At 52.3% G+C, this 25087-nt stretch overlaps 4 protein-coding genes across 4 annotated transcripts; 1 reads left to right on the top strand and 3 right to left on the bottom strand.

Annotated features, from left to right (window-relative positions):
- Positions 1-22: 22 nt before the first annotated feature.
- Positions 23-3538, bottom strand: LOC121598579 (retinoid-inducible serine carboxypeptidase-like). Its single transcript, XM_041925610.1, has 3 exons — positions 3415-3538; positions 649-1443; positions 23-573 (listed from the first exon to the last, which is right to left on the bottom strand). Exons 1-3 carry the CDS (start codon positions 3461-3463, stop codon positions 95-97), a joined length of 1323 nt encoding a protein of 440 aa, XP_041781544.1. The 5' UTR covers positions 3464-3538; the 3' UTR covers positions 23-94.
- Positions 3539-3959: 421 nt separating this feature from the next.
- On the bottom strand, positions 3960-17093 carry LOC121598577 (dynein heavy chain 12, axonemal). The gene is made up of 8 exons (XM_041925608.1): positions 16668-17093; positions 15132-16562; positions 14655-15064; positions 14406-14586; positions 10803-14039; positions 10503-10730; positions 4450-10431; positions 3960-4377 (listed from the first exon to the last, which is right to left on the bottom strand). Exons 1-8 carry the CDS (start codon positions 16818-16820, stop codon positions 4183-4185), a joined length of 11817 nt encoding a protein of 3938 aa, XP_041781542.1. The 5' UTR covers positions 16821-17093; the 3' UTR covers positions 3960-4182.
- Positions 17094-18550: 1457 nt separating this feature from the next.
- Positions 18551-20739, bottom strand: LOC121600149 (nucleolar protein 9). The gene has a single exon (XM_041928479.1). It carries the CDS (start codon positions 20608-20610, stop codon positions 18646-18648), a length of 1965 nt encoding a protein of 654 aa, XP_041784413.1. The 5' UTR covers positions 20611-20739; the 3' UTR covers positions 18551-18645.
- A 243-nt stretch (positions 20740-20982) lies between these two features.
- Positions 20983-23223, top strand: LOC121600032 (WD repeat-containing protein CG11141). Its single transcript, XM_041928297.1, has 2 exons — positions 20983-21034; positions 21131-23223. The coding sequence occupies exon 2, from the start codon at positions 21257-21259 to the stop codon at positions 22730-22732; it is 1476 nt and encodes a 491-aa protein (XP_041784231.1). The 5' UTR covers positions 20983-21034; positions 21131-21256; the 3' UTR covers positions 22733-23223.
- The last annotated feature ends 1864 nt before the right edge of the window (positions 23224-25087 follow it).

Genomic DNA, 25087 nt, shown 5'->3' with positions numbered 1-25087 from the left:
ACACGTACTTCTGGAGCATGAGTTGTGTGATACAAATATCAAAACTTTATTGTATGATCGTGTGTCAGTCCAGCGGGTGAGTCATCTCGATGCCTCACTGCACCGGCACATGCTTCTGTAGGATGAGGTCCATCAGGATGGGATTATCAGCGGGTACCATGTGCCCGGCACGCAGCGCCCAGTACACAGCCAGCTTGCCGTAGCTCTTCTCGTACCCCTCCAGCACACCGTGCTGGCCGACGGCATTGCGGGGCGATTGCAGGTAGTTGTTGCGGCCGCTCCACTGAATCTTCTCGATCCACCGCACATTGCCCGGGGTGGCAACGATCAGGTCGAGCTGGCCGGTAATGATCACCACATCGAGGCTGGTGTTGTTCAGCAGCAGCTCCATCACGTCGATGGCGGGCTTCATAAAGTCACCGGCCAGCGTGTTGAACACGCGACCACTCTGCGCACCGTAGACCGATTCGGCGGGTAGGCTTAGGGCGGGCGCCACCTCGAAGCGCATCAGATCTTGCAGAATCTGGTCGCGATCCTCCGATGCCAAGCGGGTGGCACGGGATGCGATAGCACCTGATGGAGATAGGAGCAAGATTGATACATTACTTACATCTTCAAACATCGTTAAACCCACTCCTCATCACTTACTTCGCATATCGCGCGAAAACTGCTCCAGCTGCGAGCGCGTCCCGGCAAAGTCCTGCTTGAACAGCACGTTGTAGAAATCGATCCCGTGCGTCTCGCGCAGAATAACGTTCTCCGTCATGCCCCACAGGCTGGTGGCCTGCTCCCACTGGCCCTGGTTCAGCACGTGCTCCGTTTCGATGGCCGACGCCTGGATGGCGTTGTAGCCCTTCGTGTCGACGTAGCCCATGTTGAGCAGGAACTCGGCCCAGGACAGCACGGAATCGATGGGCGACACCCACGGGGCCACAATGCCGACCGACTGCAGATTGCACTCGATCTCACCGTTCTTGATCGCCTTGTCCAGCACGTACGCAAACTCCGGGGCCATCTTGCCTCCGTAGCTTTCGGCGTAGATGTGCAGCGGGGTGTTGCGGAACTCGGGCTGCGCGTCGTAGAACTGCTTCATCAGCTCCACCAGATCGTCCGCAATTTCGCCGTTCGTTTTGGTGAGCAGCGAGAAATCCTCCACATAGCTGAAACCGGTACCGACCGGGTTGTCGATGAACAGGACGTTGTAGTCCCGCACCCAGGTATGGTTACGCTCCTCCAGCTCGAGCGTGAGTGGGCCCAGCTCTTCGAAATTGCCGTACATGGACGATGCACCGGGACCACCCTGCAGCCAGATGACGAGCGGCCGGTCGGCATGATTCGGCACGTCGGCGGTTGTGTAGTACAGCCACCAGAACATGTGCGCACCGGGCCGAACCTCGGCAAAGCCCCAGTCCTGCATGCCTGGACCGAAGCCTTCGCGGGGGACTGCGGTGGGAGGAATTGAAAAGAAAGATGGAAAAAGGGTGATGTTAATATGATATAATTACTTAGAAATTCCGTGTTTTAATTTCTGATTATTCCTTTTTCTTGGTTTAAATGGGGAACTACTTTCGACCTTTAACAAGCACTGCCGCTTTACCATTAAACCAAACCGGGTGTTTCAATTATGTGCATTATAGTTAAACCATATGCCATGCCACGTTGTTAGAACAACTGTTTTCCCCATTACGAGTTGCGCCTTTTTTGGTCTTCCGGGATGTGTCTAACACATAAAACCGGGATGGGTCTAACACATACAAGTGTCCTTTTTTCGGTACAGATAATCATAAAATTAAGTGATCGTTTGGAAGATTAATTGATGTGCTTTTGGCCTGATGAAAAGTGAAACGAAGTGAAATGAAGTGCAACAGACAGCCTCTACCAAACGTAGTTTAGGTCCAGATGTTGGACAAGATGAACTAAGAATGTATGAGACCGTAGATTTGGAGAAATAATATTGGAGTTTTTTTTCAGGATTCATTCTGTGGCAGTGTATATGGGTTCTGAGGCTTATCATTACTATGTCAGTGCTTGACACGAAAGGACGTTCCGGTTGACATTATTCATGTGCGGCCTTGTATAAGGCGACGTATCTATGAAAAGCGGACCACCGGACCACCGGACCACTTGAAACTTTCATCCCTTTTTTGTGATTGCTGATCATGATTATGCTCATGAGAAGATGAGAGAGTTTAGAAAGAGATTAGCAAGTTTAGCTAGGATCAAGCGGCAAGCAGTAGCCCCAAAAACCCTACCAAAGTAGACTTCCCAGTACATTTAACCAGCCAGGTTGACGTCTCCATTAGTAAACTTTTCAAGGATTTTATGAATCAGTAACGTTTGAAGTGGATGGAGAAAAAGCATACTTGAACCAACTGTGGCAAGTGGCAACATGAAGAATGTAACCATAGGCGAAGACTACAGTTGGACTGTGGAGGCCGTGTCAAGAAGTAGAAGCAATCATTCAAATCGTTTTAAACGCCCAATGAATGGCATAGAGGACATCGACCGTTAGGAAGAGAATGATTCCTGCGGTGTTTAGTATCTCCAATAAATTGTACTAAATCCATAAACATCTAGACGAGACATTTAAAAATACAATTTTCTTTTTTATCTGTCATCTGTTTGCGTTTCAATTATGCAATAACATTCAATCATTGTGCATTGAATAAACAAAACAATATCTCAGCTACATGACCCCTTTGGCATTCGGTTCCATTGTTTGGGTGTGACGTTGTCATTTCGCAAATCCTATTGATAAGATCGATAAGATGCTCCAACATCACAAAACCAGTAGCCTGACCCATCAGGGGATCGCCATTGAACTGTCGATTGATTTGTTGTTAACTTAATCCTTATCTTGTGGAGCACTCCACTTTAATGGTTCCCGTTTAGTAGCTCTCCGTTATCACCGCTATCTTTTATTGCAAGTGCTCGCTTGTCACAGTAGCTGATTACACATTGTCAATTACTAGTGAAAAAAGAAATCTTATCCCACTTTAGTCGTTGCACATTACAAACAAAAAAACACACACATATAAATTCTACCTAAAGTGTTTGAAGTGTGGTTATTCCTTGCGGCCCGGCCCACCACGTGACCACTTTAAACAATCGTTTGTACGCATTTCGTACACCTGTTGGTGTACTTTTTCTTATTACCAAATTCCACAATAATAATTTTACACTGAAACTACAATCCGCCCACCAGCCGTTTCACATTTGTACACTTTCACTTATTGTACACCGGGGGGCACGGTTCGTCTCTTGAGGATCAGCTTTCGTTTTGCCGTTTCAGCTTCGCAGTGTTAGCACATTTCATTGCCCCAATGGTATTCTGGGGTCGTTAATTAATTACACCAACGGAACGAAGAATCTCCCCTATCTCCCCTATCTTTCTCTCTCTCTCAATTGACTCACCTGCTCCGACCATGGCCACCGCCAACGCCAACACAATAGAATACTTCATTTCGCACACTCGCAATTGGAATTCCCCGAACGGCGGAGGGACACAATACTCCCGCGCTATACAGCCAGCAGGAGACTAACAGGTACACAACCCGGCTGACGGCAGCTTTTATATGCGGAGCGAACCACATGCCGCGGCATCGGGAACCTCCTCCATATCAGCTGAGCATAGAGGCTGCCCCACTGTGCCCGCACACGGTGTATTGCGAGCTTCTTCTCCACCGATATCTCGCACCGATTGGGCGGACTATTGAAATGAAGTTGGCTTAGTTTGATGTGATGTTTTGAGTCACTGTAAGGTGGAGGCGTTTATCAGTGGCGCACAGCTGCCTGTGCAGTTACGTTAGGGATTGTTGAGCACCCGGCGCATGGTGGCATTGCTAGCAGAGTTTACCGCGGGAGTGAATTGAATATCGGTGGCAGCAGCAGCAGCAGCAACAACCCGTCCTCTTATCTGGTTGCTGCTGGTAGTGGAATTGAGACGACACCGCCCCAGGTAACCACCATCAGCACAGTGGGTCAAGATTTGCATAAAAAGGCTTTTAGTTGGGTGTGCGCTTATTGGTGCAAAAACACTTTCACAAATGCTTTCGCTAATTACCGTTTGCATGTCTCTCGCTTCAGTTGTTTGGGTGGAGCCAAAAAAAAAAAAAACTTAAGAAAGTTGTTCAGAAACACTACACTAAAAATTTATATTAAATTCGTAAGATGCACCCCGACTTATTCGGACGTTTGACAGAGCAGGGCCACGCTCCGTTTGACCCAGTGGTTGGCGGGCAGCTTGGTACCGAGCAGTACGGGCAGTACGTAGTTGGTGGAATGTCCCGTAGTCGACAGTGTGCCCTTTCGTTCGGCCGTCTTGTATACGGGACATTTGTAGCGGGAACCTTCCTGAAGTTCGACAATTTTCGCGGGCTAGAAGACGACGAAAGGACCGCATTAGTAATGTTACGCTAGTACGGAAACGAATCCTCCCTATATACGTACAACCAGATGCATGATGGGCATCGTATCAACCAGCATCTTGGGCAGCTGCTCCTCCAGCCGACTGTTGGGCACATCCCACCGGGCGCCCTCCAGAAACAGCCCATCCACCAGCACACCATCCTCCGGCGCCTTGCCGACGTTCCTTTCCCTGAGCACGTCGAAATCGTACGTCAGCATGTCGATCGGAATGCGATGCCGGCGCGCATAGTTCTGCATGGCGGCCGTCAGGAACGCCTGCGTAAAGAAGAACCCGGACAGCCAGAACACGTCCGGCTTGCCCACGTCGTACCAGCGCTGCAGAAAGGCGAGCCGGGCGCAGAAATCCACCACGTACGCACCGACCGGCTTCAGGCTGGGGTAGGACTTCTTCATCCACGAGCCCGGTATGCGCCGGTGCTGGATGGCCGCAAAGACCGCCTCCAGCTGGGGCGTTAGTGCGATCAGCCCCGCGATGCCCTTCTTCAGATTCACGCAGCTCGAACGGATCTCGCGCAACAGCCCATTGAACCGTTCCATCTCCTGCACCAGCACCGTGTTCATCGACTCACTGTAGTCGACCGGGTAGCGCCGTTTTGCCGCCTCGAGATCGAAATCGGCCGGCAGCTGGGCGTAGATTTCGTCCACCGTTGCTAGCACCTGCTTCTCCACCTCACTGTCGCTGCCCCCGGAAGTGCCACCCTGCGTAAGGATCATCGAGTCGATCAGGGTGCGCGCTGCGGTCAGGTCGCGCGTAATGCCCGCGTTCGGGTGCAGCCCGTACACGAGCGGGCTCGGGAAGTTGGGAATGTTGTTGGCGATGTGGGCCAGGTACTCGCGATGCTCGTTCCGCAGCGGTATGCCGTAACAGTCGGCCAGCGGGGAAAGGCGATAGTTCGGATCGCTCACCACCCGGTCGTTGACGTAGTCCTCCAGTATCGTCACGATTGCTCGGCGATCCCATGCGTCCGTCACGCGGCCGCCGTAGTTACACTCGCCGGTCAGGTAGGTGATCGCTTCGTACGGGATCTCCTCGTACTGGTTGATGAACAGCTGCAGCTGCAGCACCGATATCTGGAAGTCCGACTCGTTGAACCCGTACGAAATGTTCCAGCCGAGCGGGCCAAACTTGCGCCGCTCCTGGACGACGGCGTGGAAGAAGCACACACCGAACAGGAGCTTCGAGAAGGCTCGATCCTTCCCCGGGCAGCCCGTGTAGAATGCGTCGTCGTTCATCGGCTCCGAGTGGTAGGAGCGGAGCAGATTCTGCTGCAATCCCGTCGGTGGCTCGTTCGTCATCTTGATACCGTTCTGCAGAATGCTCGCGGGGAACTGCTCCGACGGGTAGCTGGTAAGCCACAGCCGGAACGAGGTCGTAGTGTTGTAGTGATCCATGTTCTCCCACAGATACTCGAGCGTGGGCATCCACGAGGCGGCCAGGTGACAGTTTTGCAGACACACCCAGCTTCCTTCCTCCTGTGCACGCTCGATGATACGCTGCGCTATTGGGCCCTGTCCCTGTCCGAGCGATATCGACTGGAACGTCTCATCGAAGCCCATCTTTTCCGCGTACAGAAGGAGCGCATTCATCGGGTCTGCCCCGGGTGATAGGATGAAGATGAGCGGTGTTAGACAGTTGGAATCTTCGTACGAGCGGGCTATATCGAACGGGGGCGGCGCAACATACGGTGGACCCATTTCCGACGCTACGAACTCCGTAATGGCAAGGACAAACTTGTCCGGTCGTACCGTTTTCAGCACGATCAACTTCTCGAAGCGATTCGTCTTCTCGTCCCACGGTGCAGGTAGTTTGAGTAGCTGCGGCTCCTCCGCATCGTAGTACGCACGCCATTCTGACCTGTTGGCGGCAAAGCTTTCGACAAAACCGGCAAAGTCGGACAGCTGCTCGAGCCGACACACGTCCTCCCACAGTTTCGGCGTGATCCAGCTTTCGTCTGGGTTGGGCAGCTTGGCGTCAACCTTCTCCCCGCCGCTCAGCAGATACCGAAACTCGACCGGATCGATCTGATTGCACGAGATCATGATCTTGGTGGTGAGGATGAAGGAAAACAGCAGCTTATCCTTCTCGAACAGTGACCGGCACACGTTGTTGTAGAGGTTAAGCGTTACCGCGTCCATCAGGTACTTGAGCCGCCGGTACAGCTCCTTCGTGCGGTTCGCATTCTCGATCGAGTAGATGTACAGATTCACGAACCAGGCCAGCGAAAACTGGTACATCGGGTCCACGTTCGGCAGCTCGGTGATGCAGTAGTACAGGGTGGACGAATGAACCGCCACCGGGCGATAACTCTGCCGGAAGGCTTCAATCTTTTGCTCAATTTCCCGCGAATCTTCCTGCTTCTTGACAATGTCGCTCGAGATGCGCTTCGAGTCGTCCAGTATCTTGATCGCACTTTCGTCCTCCAGTATATCACCCTTGCACTCCGACAGCGTCTTCAGGATCTTGTCCTCTACGTCCTTCAGCATGGCGACGTTTTTAGCGCCCTGCAGAATCAAGCTCTGGCGCAGCTCCTGCAGATCAGGTCGCTCTTTCGCCACCACAATTCCTAGCAGCTGATCCTCCAGCCCCTGGATCGTGAGGGCAAAGTTGATCACCATCACCTTGTTGTACACCTCCGGCAGGTAGTGCGGATTGCGCAGGCTCGACGTGAGATACAGGCGGAATTTCGGCGACAGTGGGATCACATTCTCCCCGAGCGTCATGTACTCTACGCCACCCTGAACGAAGGTGTTCCGGTTCAGTATCGGATCGAGCGGTGCTTCCAGCTCCTCAAACACATTCTCCACCAGCACCGGGTAGCCCTGCTCGATGCAGCTCTCGATCTTCTTCATGTAGTCGGACTGGGAAAACTTCACCACCACCAGATGGTTGTTGCGCTCCATGTTGCGGATCCACTTGTTCGCCTGCAGCTGCGGATCGATGAACAAGCTGTACCGCGACGAGCAATCCATAATGATCGCATTCTCGGTGGAGAACGCATCCGTCGGCAGGCCGGCAATGTTCCAGTTCTGGATCTTGATGCGCGAACCGAGCACCTCCAGCAGGCTGTACTCGGGCGAGCAGGGAATGCTGTTGGCGACGCACAGGTCGTGCCACTCGCCGATGCACCGGCCCCTGTACGACGCCGTCAGCGGGGCAAGGTAAGCGATCACCCCGCTGGACACCAGTATGTCGCCCGCCAGACTGTCGTACAGCCGCTGCAAGTTCTCGGCCGACGCGATCCAGCGCGTCTTCTCGCCGCCCAGCCCACCGATCAGCGTTTCCGCCCGCTGCAGCTTGTCCTTGCACAGCTGCACCTCGTCCTCCACCTCCTGCTTCTTGCGGTTCGCAATCTCCAGATTGTCGTTCAGCTCCGCCACCCGGCGCTCCAGGTTCGCCGCCAGCAGCCGCTTCTCGTTCAGTATTGCCATCGTCTCTGCGTACTCCTTCTCCGCCTGCTTCAGCTTCTCCTTCTTGGGCGCCACGATCTTGGCCACCGCGTCGTACAGGTCCATCGCGATGATCCACTTGCACAAACCCTCGGCCGCGCTCGACGCCTTCGCGACGATGTGCGGCTGGAAGTCTTTGTGCGGGATGAAGTCCTTCCGAATTTTGCGCATCGTGTCCGGGTTGATGTTGTCCTTGTCGTAGTCCTTGAGCGTCTGCAGGAACGCAAGATCCCCGAGCAGCCGCTTGCTGGGGCCCCAGTAGTCGAGCATCTTTTTGCCCGTCGCCGGATCGGCCACCTTGTCCGGCGTGATGCCCTTCATCACGCACACGGCGGCCATTACGAGCTTCACCACTTCCGGCGGGTTTTTCATCGACTTCACCAGCGTAATGTCGGTCGGCTTGAGGGTGTTCAGCGCCTGTATTGCCTCCTCCAGGATCGGTATCGCACCGGCCAGATCCTTCTCACAGTCCGCCTTGAGGATCTGCGCCTCGGCCGCCTGCACGTTCGCGACCACCTCGTCCTTCTTCACCTGCTCCGTGGCGGCCGTCGCTTCGAGCGACTCCTTCTCGATCTCTTCCGTCATCTTGCGCGAGTTTTCCGCCATCACGATCAGCGTCGGTTGCAGTGCGTTCAGCTCGATCTGCATCTTCGACACGGCATCGGACGCCGCACTGAGCCGATCCAACCCGCCCAGATACCGCAGCTTGTTGTTCATGATGTCCGTCTGATGTTTTTGGGTGAGATTGCGGAACGATTTGATCAGCTCCAGGTAAGACGCAGAGGTAATGTACGTTACGCGCCCCGTCTCGGTCGTAAACTGGGCCGACACGTCCCGCGCAATGACGTGGAAATGTTTGCACAGCACAACGATCGACTTCTTCACCTCGGCCGACACGTTCAGCTCCTTCATGTACTTGTCGGCCACCTTCTCCAGTGCATCTTCCGGCCACGCATCGAACCAATCGATCGTGCAACAGTTCACCAGCGACGGGTACATACGGATGCGCGTCCGCAGCGCTCCCCCGATCGGGCTGAAGCAGATCACAATGTGTAGCTTCTGTTTGCAGCGGTTCACAAAGAACTGGAACACCTCCAGCGGCGAGATGTCAAGGTTCCGATTGCCGCCCTGCGCCGCCAGCCGTACCATCTCCAGTATTTCCTGCTTCTCGTCAATCGCAAAGATGTTCGGCACCTCGCCCAGGTTCAGCAGACAGTCGATATCCTGCAGGAACGCTTCCTCCTGCAGCTGTGCCTCCGTCAGCAGGAACACCGTGTCATGCCCGAGACCGCCCGCTTCCTTCAACACCTTCTTCAAATCTTCGCGCCACTCATTGATGCCGTAAAACTTGGTAATCTCGGGCTGAAAGAGCGATTGACCGCACAGCTGGGCCGCCAGCTTGGTGAGCGACTGCCGTCCCGAACCGCCCATCCCGATCAGCAGCGAGCTGCCGCCCGCCATCGAGATGACGCGGCACACCTTGTTCAGGTGCTGCAGCGCGTACTGGAACAGCACAATGTCCATCTTCGACTTTTGCGAGCTATTATACTCGACCAGCGCCTTCCCGGCCAGATCGCGGAACTGTTCCACGTTTTGCGTTTCCTCGTACTTCCGATCTTCCGTCTCCGCGTCCGCATCGAAGTAGCTGCCAAACATCAGGTTGTTCAAGCTGTTCATCAGCACCTGCCCGGTGACCTCGTCGAACAGCTCCGGCATCAGTGCTTCCGGTTTCTCCTTGAAGAACGTCTTCATGTTCTGCAGCAGCTTGTCGAACACAAACAGCCGGTCGGCATCGTTCACCAGCCGGTCGTAGAAAATGCGCATCGACTCGTGCAGCCACAGCTTCGGGAAGATCTTCTTGCTCTCGACCGACTCGCGCTTCAGCATCGAGCAGCCGCTAATAACGCGCAGCACATCGCGCAGGTTGAAAATGTAGTGCGACTTGGCCGGCGTCGGCAGCAGCTTGGCACAGGCGAACTGGTACGTATCGAGCGTTGCGTTCACGATCATGTTCACCATGTTGATGACGTCCGAGGCGTGGCCACCCTTCTTGTACCCGTCCAGCAGGATGGCGGAGAAGATCTTGAACATCGTTTCGTCGTTGAAGTTGCTGATCGCGAAGATGTTAAAGTGGCAGAGGAACCGCTCGTAAACGTCCTGCCGGCTGCCGCCGACAAGCCCGCATGCCGCCATCACCAGTATGTCCTTCAGGTACACCTTCGACGTGTCCTTGAGGTCGTACCAGTGCGCCTGGTCGAAGTACTGGCGCATCAGCTCGATCGGTGGCTGCGCACCGTACACCTCCTTCACCGGCATGTTCATGTCGTCGATGAACAGGACGCACGTCTTGCCGGCCGGCGGCCCGTAGATGCCACGCTTTTTCTTCACCAGCTTGGAGATGATCAGGTCCTGCGTTTGATTCGCGCTGATCTGCGTCGTGAAGGTGATGAACGTTGGCAGAAACTTGTCCTGCTCCATCTTGCTCATCATGTAGTTTTGAATGTAGTACGTTTTGCCGGTACCGGTTGGCCCAACTAGCAGCAGTGGCCTTTTGTTCTGTAGAATAGGGCAAAGGTGTGTGTGTGTGTGACATGTGACAAAACTTATAGTGATCACTACATTGTTACCTTGACATGTATGTCCAGAATATGCATATAGCGCACAGAGTCGAGCGTCGGCACGAGTAAGGTAAAGCCGACCTCATTCTTCATCTGCCGCACCATGTCGGGATAGTAGCGCCACGAGCCTTTCTGCTTGAAGTGATACACGTAGTCGATGATCATGCCCTCACCCGGCATTGATACATCGATCTTACCGACCGCTTCCGGCACGGGATGTTGCTCCCCTTTCCAAATCTAATTTTGCACACGAAGGAACCAAAAATGTGTAGCATAAATCGTAAACAGATACATTCATCTACATCTTACCTCTCGATAGAACTCATCAAACTTAACCTTCGACTCCATGTCAAGCACTCCGCCCAGGCCCCACACGACCGCGTACATCATGGCGGCCTGGAACCAGGTAAACAGATACTTGCCGTACTCGTCCGGACTTTCGTGGCACGCCTCGTCGATCACCATCTCGAAGATGTGCATGGTCGCTATCAGCAGATTAACGTCGCCCGGATGCAGGTACTGATGACCGTGGCAACGAATGAACTCCAAACAGTCCGGTATGATCCAGCGGAAAAGCTCCATCAACAGATCGTGCCAGTCGTGGGTCCAGCTGTTGTTGCACCGCTCAATCCACGACTCGACGAACGATTCCCACCCAATGACGGACGGTTCCATGAAAATCATACCACAGCGCGATACGGTCGCGGGCGATGCCTGCTCCAGGTCCATCACCTCGAAAATCATCGACATGTCGCTAGACATCGTGATGACCTCGCCCGACGTTAGGCACAGCTTCTTGTTGTCATCCAGCACGGTGTTCATGTTTTCGATCCACACCGCATCCACCGGGCCGTCAAACACGAGCCACTTCCGGTCGGCACTGGTGTCCATCGCGTGCCCACGGAATATCGTCGAAGCGATACCGTCCGTCCATTCGTACGAGATTGGATCGAAGGCACCGTACAGCTGGCCCATCGTAATTGCCTTCGGATTGACTACCTCGAGCTGAACGCGCTGGAAGTATGGGTTCCCAGTGCGGGCAGTCTTCAGCTTCGACAGACAGGCCGCGAGTACGCGCAGTGTCATCGATTTGGCGGAGAATGGTTTGCCAACCATCATGAATCCGTGGCGTACGATCATCATTTCGTACGTTTGGATCACTTTCGTAAGGAAGGTATCTTTCGGCTGGAGGTTCCACTCACTGCACACCTCACGGAAGGTTCGCTCTAGTGCGGCGTAGTCCGCGCGAGGCAGCTCGACGCCGGGGAACAGATCCGATATGATGCCCTCGAACAGCGGGATGTCTTTAGCGAGAAACTTGGGCAGATTAACGTCAAGAAGGGAGCGCAACAGGATGATCTCCTCATCATCGTCGGGGAAGGCCTTCTTGAGATTGCCACACGCTTGCAGCACCGTTTTGACCGCCCGCATACCGTAGTCGTAGTGGTTTTGCGACGAGAGCTGCTCCGAACAGAGCCGGTACGTAGTGACGATCTTGACGGCCAGTGTGCGTGCGTTGATGAACCCAAAAGAGTAGAGCGATATCTCGCCGATCATCGCGTAGTCCGGTACCATCATGGCGACGGTGCGGAACAGTACCTTCAAGTTGTCGGGCAACTCGGATCGTCCCGCATAGCCCGGGTTCATCGTGATGCACACGTAACAGGCTGGATTGAGCGTTAGCTCTGTGCCTTCAAAGTTGAACTTCTGCACTCCACCGCGGACGGCTTGTACGATGCAGAGGATCTGTTGGGCAACCACGGACAGCACCTCCAGCTCGATCCGGTTGAACTCGTCGAAGCAGGCCCAAGCGCCCGATGACGCCAGACCCTTGAAAAACTTACCCATCGCCTTGTAGTCGAGCCCGTCCGAGCAGTTGAACACCTTGCACTGGACGGCGAGCGCTTTGGCTAGATCTTTCGTCGTTTCCGTCTTGCCTGTGCCGGCCGGACCTTCCGGTGCCCCGTTCAGGTGAAGCTGGTAGGCGCCCATGAGCGTGCGATAGCAGCGATCGGTCAGCGGAGTGATAACAAGCCGGTCAGAATTGCCCAGATACTCGCAGGCGAACTGTACCGCCGCGTTAATGATCTTCACCGTCACGGCCGCCGCCGCCGACTCACCGTCACCGGCCTCCTCCCAGTAGTAGCGCAGCTGGGCCAACCATTGAAAATCATTCTCCGAACTGACGCGATTTCTGATCAGCTCCTGCACGACGTCCTTCGCGTGCACATCGATCACGATCAGTGCCTTGACGGTGATGCGCTGCAGATTGGACAGGTCTTTCGAGCGCATCAGCGCCACCACGTCCATCAGCTCCACCTGCAGGCGATCGAACAGGTCCAGTATCAGCGTGTTGTTGCGCTTCCGGAAGCACTGGTGGATGCTGGCGGCCCAGTAGATCTGAGACACGCACAGCACCACCATGCCGGGCCAGTCGAGGGCCCACTTGCAGCGCGTCTTCTCCGGGTACGCCCGGTACGAGGCGCTGATTTGGGACCGCACCGCCTCCAGCATCGAGGCCTCCACCCAGGACAGCCACTTCTCGACGCTGCCGCGCGCCTCCAGCGTCGAGACCGGCTCGACGAACTGCACCTGCTCCTTCTCGATGCTGAACATCGACCGAATGTCCAGCCGGTCGTCAAACTCCAGCCGATTGATACCCTCGAAGCACTTGCTCAGGTGGGGCTGCACGCGCAGCGGGTCCTTCGTTTCGGACAGTATCTCCAGCATCTCGTCGTTGGAGAGGAAGAAAAAGCGCGGAAAGAACAGCCGCTTCTTCTCGAGATACTCGTTCACGCCGTTGGTGATCTCCTCCAGCAGCTCGTTCGACTGTTCCATCGCTTCCTGGACGCCCTTGGCCGCGGCCACCCCTATCACGGACCGGTTCGACTCGACCGTCTTCATGTACATCCGGTACGTCTTGTCGACCTGCTGAAACATTCGCCCCTCGTTGGGCATTTGCGCGACGATGTCCTTGGAGGAAAAGATGGGCAGCAGGTACAGCCAGCTGCCCTGCACCTTGCCCCACTGCTCGATGGTGCGGTTGACGCGCGTTAGCGTTTGGTACCACTCCTTCACCTCCTTTTCGCACGGTTTGACGAACGCCGAACCACGCATGGCCAACGTTTTCATGATGTGATCGTCCAGCACGGCCTGTATCTCGTCCAACCCGGTTAGAATGTTGATGCCCGTATCCTTGAACGGGTTCAGCTTAAACATGATCTCTTCCCATTCGGCAATCATCGCTTGCAAACTTTGCTGCAGCGCCAGCTCCTTGTTCGCACCGATGCTGATGATCTCGAACTTGTCCAGATCCTTGTCCAGCTTGTAGTCGATGATCTTGCGCAGTGTGGTGCCCGCATCCGGCGTCAGATCAAATCCAGCTATCTCGGACATTTCATCCCAGTGACGGTCTTTCAGTGCTGGATTGCACATGATCTTTACCACGTACACTCCGAGATGGAAATCCTTGATCGACTGCGACATACGGGCGCACAGTTTAAGCGGGCAGGGGTGCTTCTCCGGATCGGGATCCTCCGTTTGACCCTGGGAAGAAGTAAAACATTTGCGGTTGGGTAAATCAGTCTCAGATGAAAGATGCTGAAGTCATTGGAGCCTGGAAAAAGTCATGATTTATTATGAAATATTTGTGACTGATACACAAAATCTAAGAATCACGAATCTTCAAAAGATCAATAATGATCATAAATTTATAATCCTTAACAGATCCTGTTAAATAATACAGTTGTTATACTTTCTTCATTCTTCGTAACATTAAAGTAAGTCAAATGTTTGGTTTTATGTCATTTAATGGTAAAAAATAGACCCAACAATTTTTGGGATTCATTTCATTTATAAAAAAAATTACACTAGAACCATGAAACAACAATGCAAAGCATTAGAAGCGATTACCTTAAATTTGCACAGTGTATTCTCTAGCATATCCGCCTTGATTCGATTCCGATAGTACTTCTGGGTTTTTTGAAATTCTTTTAAAAATTCGTCCGTCTTCGATTCGACAAAATGCGGTTCCAGATACTCGAACGGACCGTCCATCCATACGTTATAGTACCGTAGCCACCGCATACATAGGCTTAAAAAGAAAAAAAGGTTTACTCAAGGTATTCTTCCAATCACCCGTCACCTTTTGTGGCATCATACCGGATCAGCTTGTAGAATGGTACAACGAATGATTTGATCGCTTCCAGTACCGCGTACTGCGATTTCGGGAACTTAAACAGCACCTCCTCCTTGTTGATCCATTTTACGTAGTCCTCGAACACGAAGATTTGATCGATGTACCCGTGCAGCACGACGATGTAGTCGCGGAACTTTTCCGTCTCCGTCATATCGTTAATGATGGCAATGTGCGGTATCATGTCTTCCATCTTTTCGTTCAGCTGCTTGGTAACCTCCTGCAGCTTCTCCTCGAACGAAAACTTGTACTGCTCGAAGTTGGTCGAGTTGATCTCGAACACGGACTGTATGCGGAAGTACCAGTTCACGCTTTCCACCTGCAGTTCAATCTGATCCGCCGGCAGTTCCATAAGCTCCACCAGATAAGCATTGATCTAAAATGAAGAGCTAGACTGTTAAAGTTTCTGAGAACTCCACCTCCCTTCCCCCCGATTTCCTTACGCGCATGGTGATCTGAATTTTATCACGCAGCTCGTCAATGATTTCCGTCTTGACACGCGTCATGTACTCCCCGTTCGTCATCAGCTGCTCGGTGGAGGTCGGTATCTCCAGCGCCTTCTCCTTGATCTCTTCAAACTCTTTGCAAATGCGCTGAATCTCGCGCCGATGCTCTATCGCAATATGGTTCGCAATCCGATCGATATACCGCTCAACGATCTTGCGCAAGCTACCAATCGCATCCGACTGATTGACGATCGCCATCGGGAAGTACTCCTTCTGTACCATTGCACGGATTTTCTCCTTATAGAGCTGGAACTCCTCAATCTTCGCTATATAATCATCGAACGATCTCGGCTCGGACAGAAACTCATCCATCTCCTCCTTCGTGGATGGACAGAGCAGCCCGGCAAACTCGGCCTGAAACCCGCTCAGATACTCGGCCAACGGTTGAAAGGCTATCAGTAGAGCCTGCTGTATCTGTTCGTGCGCCTCCTGGACACACCGTTCGGCAATGCCTACGCGTAAGTAGGGTGAACTTTTCGGCTCAAAGCTGGCCGGATCGACCAGCGTTTCCAGACAGTCCAGCCGGTTGGCGACCGCCATCACATCGTCGATCGCATTCTGATACACGCTGTAGATGTCGTTCAGGCTGGGAAACAGGTCGATTCCATCGTCGCAGATCGCCAGTATCTTCATCTGCGGGATCTGGCGCACGTTCAGCAGCGTTTCGCGCAGATGCCGAATGGTGCGCAGCTTCGCCTCGTTCAGCTGCCGATTGATCAACCCGCCGGCACAGTTCAGCACCTTCGGCCACATGGACTTGGGAAGGGTGCGTCGTTCGTAATGCTTCTTCAAGATTGCCACAATCTTCGGGTACCACTGGCCGGCGATCAACCCTCCAACGGCTTGCAGATCCTTCTTGATCAGATCGCGCAACTCGTTCAGAGTGATCTCTTCCCCGGTGCGATACCGCGCGTAGTCGTTCAGATACTCCGGCAAATCCGTGTACGCATAATGAACGATGCACCGCACGAAGGGGTTCGGCAGCAACAGATTCTTCTGGATGTACGCCTTGCTGCGGAGATAGTTGCGAAAGTTTTCCGTTCGACCGACGCGCTTAAATTCAAACTTTTCCCGCTCGGGCACGTAATCATCGGGCCCGGGTTTGAGCACCTTCTGGCAGCTGTAAGCCTTCATTACCTTATCGAACTCGGCGTGCACATCGGTCATATAGGCCGACAGTACGGCGGGATACTGCGCGCGCAAACGCTTCGGAACGTACGACAGAATCTTCTCCTCCGTTTTGGTGAGCATTTTTGGGACCGGTGCACGGCGTGCATGCTCACGTAGCTTCTCCGCGTAGTACGACTGGGGCCGGGGAATCACATCCTCAAAGTCAACCGTTGTGCTTCGGCAAATTTTGATTTTTTCCTACAAAACACGACCATGAGCCATGCGATGTGGCGTCCAAAACAAAACGGGGGAGCATTTGCCCGGTTACCAGGGAGATGTGAAAACCAGCTTCAAACAACTTACCTGAGCCGCTTTTCTACGTATGAAGCTGTAATGGCGGCGCTCCTTCACCTCGGATAGGAACAGTTTTAGCAGAGGATTCTGCATGTACGGTTCGTTATCATACTTGTCCAGCTTATCGCAGGGTTTATGAAGTTTCGCTAATCGTTTACTCATGTTTGCTTCGGATTCTTCACAGTTTTGGTTAAAATTCACTCACTAACGGACGTAGTAATTCACGTCCTGCTTGACTCACTTCTTCTCGACAAATGGCCGGAAAATGGCACAGTGGAACCAATCAGTGCCTATAGCTCCACACCGACGACCGTTGCGTTGTTGATGAAAGTTAAACAACGCTGCCGGATTGCCTAGTTGTATGCTGGCGACTGGCGGGCTCCCTCTCTTTCGGTATTCCGTTGCCAGGGATTGCTGCGATGCGTGTCTCCCCGCTGTCTAGACACGCTTTTTCGTTCGTTACTATGGGAATGTTGTGCATGGGTGGGAATGATAGCAGAAGGGGCAGAAATCCCGGCACACTAACCTTCACCTCTTTAGTGGCAAGGGTTTAATGAACCTGTAACCTGTATCCTTTTTGAACAGGAGTTTCGAGCTTACCTGTTGATTGTAAAGCATATTGACGCTGTTTGATTTAAGCATTTGATTTGAATTATACCGAGGCTCTTCTAGAACTTAGGTGGTTGAATGGGGTAAAATCCGCTTCTTGAGGGCGTTAGAGATTGGACCTTAAGCAAGGCGGGATCAAACCTCATGCATTGAAATGCGTAGGCAAAACTGCATTTATAAAAAATGGATCAGAATTTAAGATATTTTTATATGAAGTTACGCATGATATTTTTTCAATGTGAATTCAATGTGGCCGGTCTCATGGTACAGTCGTCAACTCGTACGACTTAACAACATGCCCGTCATGGGTTCAAGCCCCAAATAGACCGTGTCGCCATACGTAGGACTGACTATCCTGCTATGGGGGGAAATCAATAAGTCACTGAAAGCCAACCCCACAAGTGGGTTGGCAGGCCTTGACCGGCATCGGTTGTTGAGCCAAACAAGAAGAAGAAAATCGCGACGCTGTCTAAAATCAGTGTTACAAAAAACGAAGAAAGAGCCGACTTCGACTCAGACCGGCCTCAACTCCTGACGACTCTGACTCAGACCGGCTCTGACTCTTGATGGTGATTCAACATCGACTGGCTCTACTCCAACTTACTCCGACTTCGAACGTCTCCAACTTTTGGCCGACTCCAACTCCTGATGTCTTCGACTTAGACTGACTCCAACTCCTGAGGACCCCGACTTGTGACGATTCCTGAGGACTCCAACTAAGGCTGATTCGGACTCTAGGCGACTCCAACCCCGAGTCGAGACGATCATGGCATCAGCTAATGCTAACTCCGGACGATTCCTGATTACTCCGAATAATGCTGGACGATCCTACAAACGTCGGATCTGAAATCTTCAGCTCACAAACGAGGCAGAGTCTTCTAAGTGTGAGATTGCTTGGCATTGTACTCACTCTGTTATTCCAGATTTTTCTGAACATCCTCGTATTAATTGTCACTCCAATTCTTACACAGGTTTATACTTTATACACTTCTAGATCGATGTGGAAGAGAGGACAGGAGAATCCTTTACTTTGTCTCAAATCATCGAAAGGTTCTAACGATTCCGACAGTGTGTTTGATACTGCCTCCTTTTGATTTAATGAGGACCCTTAGCTTTTCAGGAAAGTCGTTCCACGCCGGAGTTCCATTCTTCCGCTTCAATGATGAATGTTTCAATCGATAATGGATTTACCATCAAGACACTCTGCTTGGAAGCTTGGGGAGTAACCAGGCTAGAGAACCAAATTTATAGGCGACAATATGGAATAAAACAGAACTCAACTACTGCAACAAATACTAGTATTGTATTCTTTTTTATACTTATTACAATTACACTTGTAACGCTCATTTCTCCGAATGGTAAAGGTGATATTTGCTTCCTAACTCTCCGCTTTCCGCTTCTTCCCGCCCACCAGCTTGTCGAACATCTTCTCCACCTTGGCATCGTTCTTGATCGCGACCTTCCACCGGGCCGGATTGCGCTTGTACAGATCCACCAGCAGCCGCTTGTTCACCTTCGCGCTCCACGGTTTGCCGTTCAACCGTTCGCACTGTTCGGCCAGCTCGCGCACAATGTTTTCCCGCTGCGCCGGATTGCCCGCCTCGTACATGATCTCGACCACGCGCGACCCATGCACGGAAAGCGTAAGCTGCGCGTACTGGCCCTCGAGATGGCGGACCAGCTTTTCGCGTGACTTTTCCCCCACGAAGCGCCCAGTCACGAATGCATTCGCGACGAACGAGCCCGCCGGTTCGCTCAGTATCTCCGCCAGCCGATCGTTCGGCATTTCGAGCAGCGCGGTGACGAACTTGATCGGTTTGTTAAAGTCCAGTATGGCCTGCAGAATGAGTGAGCCGTGCAGGTGGATTTTGGGCGCAGTCGAGGGCGTTACATTGGCCGGTAGAAGGTGCAGGACGGCGTTGATCATTTTGGCCGGTGCCACCTCGGCACAGTGCAGTGCGTCGAGCAGATTTTTCACAAACTTTCCCTGCTGGCAGGCGAGCCGGGCGCAGGCTTTGGCCAGCGCTAGCACCACGCCGGTGTGGCCGGTCCGCAGCAGATCCTCCATGCTGTCCTCAAGCTCGGCAAAGACCATATCCATCATGTCCTTGTCGGTGGTGTGATCGATCAGCTTCTGTATGGCGAAATTGCACGCCCTCGACAGGGCCAGCTGCTTCACGTGACCGCGGAACAGTTTGGAGAAGAGTTTATCCTTCAGAAAGGCGGCCGGTGCCACCACGATGCAAACCTCGAGCAATCGGATGGAACTATCGCTCTGGAACGCTTTCGGTAGGTCCGATTTTTCTTCCTGCTTGACCGTTGCCTCTCCGTCCTTTTCCTCCTTTTTTACCTTTTTCGTGTAAAACGCCTCCTTGAACAGTTTGGCAATGAGTTGCTCGAGCTGAAACGCATCGTCCGTGCTGGCGAGAGCTCGCAGCAAATCCTGCAGTATCGTTGCGGTCTGCTCCATCCCTATCAGGTCGGCAAACTGGGGCCAAGCCATCAGCTGTACGTTAAACTCGTGCAGCAGCTTGTGCCACTGTTCCGGCACGATCAACGGTTTCGCGTCGTTCGTCGCCTTCTTCTCGGTAATGCCACCGAGATTCAGCACACACTGCCGTATCACGTACCCAGCCGTCGCTTCCCACATAAACTCCTCCAGATTGTTGATCAAGTACTTGGCCATCCGCTCCACGTACTGGCGACACGTTTGCCGATGCTCGTCCGCGTACTGTTCCTTCAAGCAGTACTCGTAGCACGGCCAAATGCTTCTATCGCCCCGTTCCGCCGCGCCACCCACTTTCTGCTTTTTTGCACTCTGTTCTTCCCTCTCTCCATCCTCCTCCCTGTGCTGGTCAACCTGCAGTGGCGCAACCGCTCGCAGCAGCGCAACGTACAGCGAGCGCTGCAGCACGTGGGACGCAAACTTGTCGCAGCAAAAGACGCGAAAGTTTTGCGCGAACGTTTCCAGCAGCCCGGCGAACGTTTCCTCATCGGTGTAGGCGAGCAGATCCTCCATGATGCGGCTGCCCACCTGATTCGAGGCGGTCCGTATCTCCTTGCCCTTCAGCTGGCCCAGCACATTGTTCGCTATCAGTTGCCGCTCCTCAGTGTCCTTTTCCTTGGTCATGGTTTCGAGTATCGCGACCAGATAGTTGTACTCGGTCTGCTCCAGCTCGGCCCCGCGGCCGAAGCTTTCCCGCTTGCCGAAGCTTTTCGCGTTCTTCAGAAACTTGTTTCGCTTCTGCTTTTTGGCACGGTTTTTGTAGTGATTTTTGCCCCGCTCGGCCGGTGGTGGTGCGGTGGATGAGCCTTCGGCGGCTTCCTTTTTGATTTCGGCCATTACTGGGTGGGATGGCCTAAAACGGGACGAGGATTAGTACACTTTTCTGCGAGGGGTGAAAAACGTGCGCCTGAGACTGTACGATAAACACGCAATGTTTTGAAGCGGCTTCGGAATCACATGCGGTAGGGAAAACATAAACAGAGCTGTCAAAATTCAAACTGACAGTTCACAGTGGTCTGCTCTACTGTTCCAAAATGCGCTCGTTGCTGTCGAGAGAATGTTATAAAATGTCTATATTGTCGTATCTCATGTTCAAAATAATGTTTTTAATATTAATGAAAAATATTTCACAATCGTTTTTTCATGTTGTAGCACTATTTTTAAGCTGACAATGTGTTTCTTTCAAACCCACTTTTCGCTTCATTTGGCCAAGGCTTGCCAAACGTCAACTCGCTAGGAAAGATAAACATCAAAACACCGAGTACGCGCAAGTCTTGTTTTTTCCTGTTTCACCAAATAATCGAACGACGGCCGGAAATTCGATTAATAATTCCTTATCGTGGTCCTCCCTTTCTAGCCCGACAGTCCAGCATCCCGTCGGGGAGGAGTTTGTGAAAGCGCTCCCGGCAGCGCCACCAGAAATGGTCCACAAGTGAAGCAAAGCGACGCAAACCTTCCGTTGGTGTTGGGTGTGCTGAACACGATGAACACCCTACGGGAATGGTCCCCGCTGGTGGACCTGGTCAACAGGATCCCATCCTCCGTCCAGCGCGGTCTGCTCTTTCACGACGTGTCCATCACGTGCGTCGATCTGGTGGAAGAGTTCATCGCCCTCGGCACGAACGTGGGGCTGGTGTTTTGGTACGACCGGAAGAGCGGTGCGATCGAGCGGCTAGCAACGGACAGCGGCTCGCAGGAGCTCACCTGCGTGCGGATCGCCTCGACCGTCGAGTTCATGGTGGCGGCCGGTTGCCGTGCCGGGCAGGTGAACATATTCCAGATCCCGAAAACGCCACCGCCCGACGTCTGTGCCGAGCTGCTGCTGAAGGCGAAACCGATCGAGCGGTACACGGTGCGGGGGCTGCATCGGGCTGCCGTCTGCGAGCTGGTGTGGTCCAAGAACGGGATGCGCCTGTTCTCCGGCGATGCGGGCGGTGCGGTCGTGCTGACGGAGATCGGGTACGCCACCAAGACGTGCCAGTCGCGCGAAATCATCAACGAGCGGTACGAAATCGTGCAGATGGATTTGCACCGGGGCAAGCTGCTGGTGTCGAGCTCGTTCCGCACGGTCATCTGCAGCCCGGAGGAGCGGGAGCAGGAGGAGGATGGGCACGGTGGCCAGCGGTGGCGGGTGGCCCAGGTCGGCAAGAAGGATCGGAAGATGTTGGCCCCGTTCGGGGCGGTGTTTGCCACGGTACACGGCAGGCAGCAGATCGTGTCGACGCGGTCCGGCTTTCGGCTGTGGCTGGCCGACGACGGGGGCAACGTGGCGCAGACGCTCATCTTCAAGGAGCTGATGCGGGCGCCGTGCGCCGAGATCGGGCTGCTGAATCCGAGCCGCAATCCGATCCGCATACCGACCACCTTCGGCAAGCTGTACCCGTTCGAGGGCAAGCGGTTGGTGTCGGTCGCGAATGGGGCGCTGTTCGTGCTCGATCTCGAACGGATGGCGGTGGTCGGGTCGCTGACCCGGCTCCGCCACATCCTGGACGTGGCGGTCGATCGGAACGAAATACTCATACTGGAGAGTGCCCGGTCGGTGGTGCGAATCGGCACCCTGCCGGACAGCAGCCAGTCGACGATTGTGCTGAAGAACCTGGAGCTGTTCGTTAGCGCGGAGTCGCAGATCGTGCAGGCGGACGAGTGCTGCGAGGAGGAGACGCCGGCCGAGATGGTTGTGCGGAACGGTGAGTCGCCCGGCAGCTCGCTGCCCGGTGACGAGCGGGTCGAGCTGGACGGTGGTGGGACCGGCGGTGACGATGCGCGACTCATCGAGGGACACATGCGGAAGCTGGAGCTGTTCGACACGCTGAACGAGCTGAAGTACGACGAGTCGATACTGTTCAAGAGTGGGCGCAGTCGGCGCCGGCACCGCTCGAAGGTGAACCCGATCGTGGAGATTGGCCAGATCCCGAAGGAGATCGAACCGGACGGTGGGGAACCATCGTCCGGCAGCTAAGGGCCGAAGCGCTTGGCGGAGCACGTTTTGTGTTTTGGAAATTACGCTTATCTGAAGCTAAATGAAGCGCATCGGTGCTTTTAGTGGGGAGTTTGCATAGTTGGCTCTCTCTCTCTCTTTAGTTTCGGCGCCTCATCATGACACACGAAAGGAAAAGGCTTATTAGAAAGCTAGAGCGGATGGAAACGTTTAAAGTCACATTCCTCTTGACCAAGGGCCTTTTAGCTGTTGTTTATTTTTAATTTTAACGAATAGAATTAGGTGCACACAACGTCACACTGCAAGCTCTTAATAACGCGCACGCGATCACCTCGGCTACCACCGGCACAGCATTTTGTGATTGTTACTCGTTTTTTTAAATCGTAATTTCGCGTTTGTTGTTTTTTATTTCCCTACCCGGTCGACTGTGCTGAAACAGAACAGATTGCTACTTGTGATTGTATATTCCAGCGAAAGGAAGAATAAAATATTTTTGTTATGCTGTGTTGTAAGTCAGTTTCGTGTTGCTTCTCATATTCGTTCAAATAAGGTTTATTAAGGATTTCCTTTTTTGGAAATCGGTTGCGTCAAATATGTGGAGAAAATGTCAATAAATGGCGGGAGAGATTCCTAACACATTGAGAAACAACTAATAAATCGTGAAAAGGATTGAGAAATGTTTGCGGAATAATAAGAAAAAATCCTTTAATATGATAAATTATAAAAAGAAATGAAATAAAATAAAAAAATGATGATACAAAATTTAAAACACAATACGATCAAGTTAAATACATAAAAACACACAAAACACATGTAATCACAAAGTTCGGTTTTTTGTTTCAATTTTTATTTCAATTACCTCCAACGAAGGAGGAGGACATACACACACACGCACACGACGCCGCTACCCTCTGCACCCCTGCGGCCCGTGGTGTGCTGCCGCCACGTGGTTTTCTTTTAAATTTGCATTTCTTCGCTGCTGCTGCTGCTTGTGTAAGTGTTCGCTACTACTTTCATTCTCTTTCCAATTAATTCTTTCTACTCGCCCCCATTCATTCCACTGCTGCTGCTGTTGCTATGTTATTTTCGCCCTTTTTTGTTCTTGTGTTCGATCGATCTGTTAATTAATAATTATTATTAATCAATAGATTCGTCTATATGTATTTTTATATATATAATTTTTATATATATTCCGTTTATCAGTTTGTGTGTGTGAGTGTTGTATGCATTGGTTTTCTTTTTCTTTTCTTTTTGTTTTATGCAGCGGCACTCTGCTTCCCGACGGCATAACTGTTCACAATAGATCGCCAGCCATCGCGCCATGGCGACCGGAGTTTAAAACGTGTATTTGCGCGACGGACGCCACGTGGTCATCTCAGTAGGTTGTTGTGTGTTTATAGTAGTGCTCGCTTTTTAATGAAGGTTTTCTCATTTTTAGCTGTTTGCTGTTTGTTTTTTTTTTACTGTGAGAAAGAAATTTTGGAGGTTTTACTTGTTGCGCTGCTCTGCCTGTTGCCTGTTTCTTCTTAGTTGTTTGTGTATGAATTGGTTTCCTTTGTTTTTTGTTTCTCTTTGTATTTTGTTTACCCACTCCTTGTTGTTACTCTTTCCCTTCCTTCCGTTTTTTTTTTATTGTTGCTGCTTTAGTTCGCTAATAATGCAGTTCCTTTAAATTTTTGTTTTGTTTTGTTGTTTCTTTATTATTATAATAATGATTTCCCTCTCTTGCCAAGAGGGGGGCCGCGGGCGAACCAAATAGTGTCTACGCGCACATTCCCTCTGTCGCGTGTTCCGCCGTTGCTCTTCCTGCTCAATTACACTGCCTTCTCATTCCTTCCTCTCGACTTCCATTTGCTGCTGCTCTCACACAAAATTGCAAATGCCATTTGTTTGTTTTCTTCTCCTAGTTATTAGACATTCGTGTCAGTGAGGGAGGTGTAAATGAAGGAACCAAAATGATAGAAAAATAGAGATGGATATTTCCTTTCCAATACTTGTTTAAAAAAATGCCCTAAGTTAGATGTTGTATTAGTAATAGAAGAAGTAGGGGATGCGGCCAACCCTTTCACTCGTGCCTCGGAAAAGTTGCAAATCAGTGTTTGAAACACACAGCTGTGCCTGCGCTGGAGATGGATTATGAGGCATTGAAGCTGGTGGGAGAGGAGGAAGGGACCTTTTTTTAAATGGAACTAATTTTAACACCCCTGACCCTCCATACGCGCGCGAGCAAAATGAATAACAAAAACAGATAAATATTTATCGTGAAAAAGATGCGTTTTTTCAGTATCTTTTTTCTCCCCCTCGTTATCTTCTTCTCCCCTGTATTTTCCTTCTATAGTTTTCCCCCTTGCTGTTTTGCGTGTTGTGGCGCGCGCT

Source organism: Anopheles merus, chromosome 3L (genome assembly GCF_017562075.2).
Source record: "Anopheles merus strain MAF chromosome 3L, AmerM5.1, whole genome shotgun sequence".
In the NCBI taxonomy this organism is placed as follows: Eukaryota; Metazoa; Arthropoda; class Insecta; order Diptera; family Culicidae; genus Anopheles; species Anopheles merus.
Note: the sequence above shows the minus strand (reverse complement) of the source record. Positions and strands in the feature narration are given on the sequence as shown.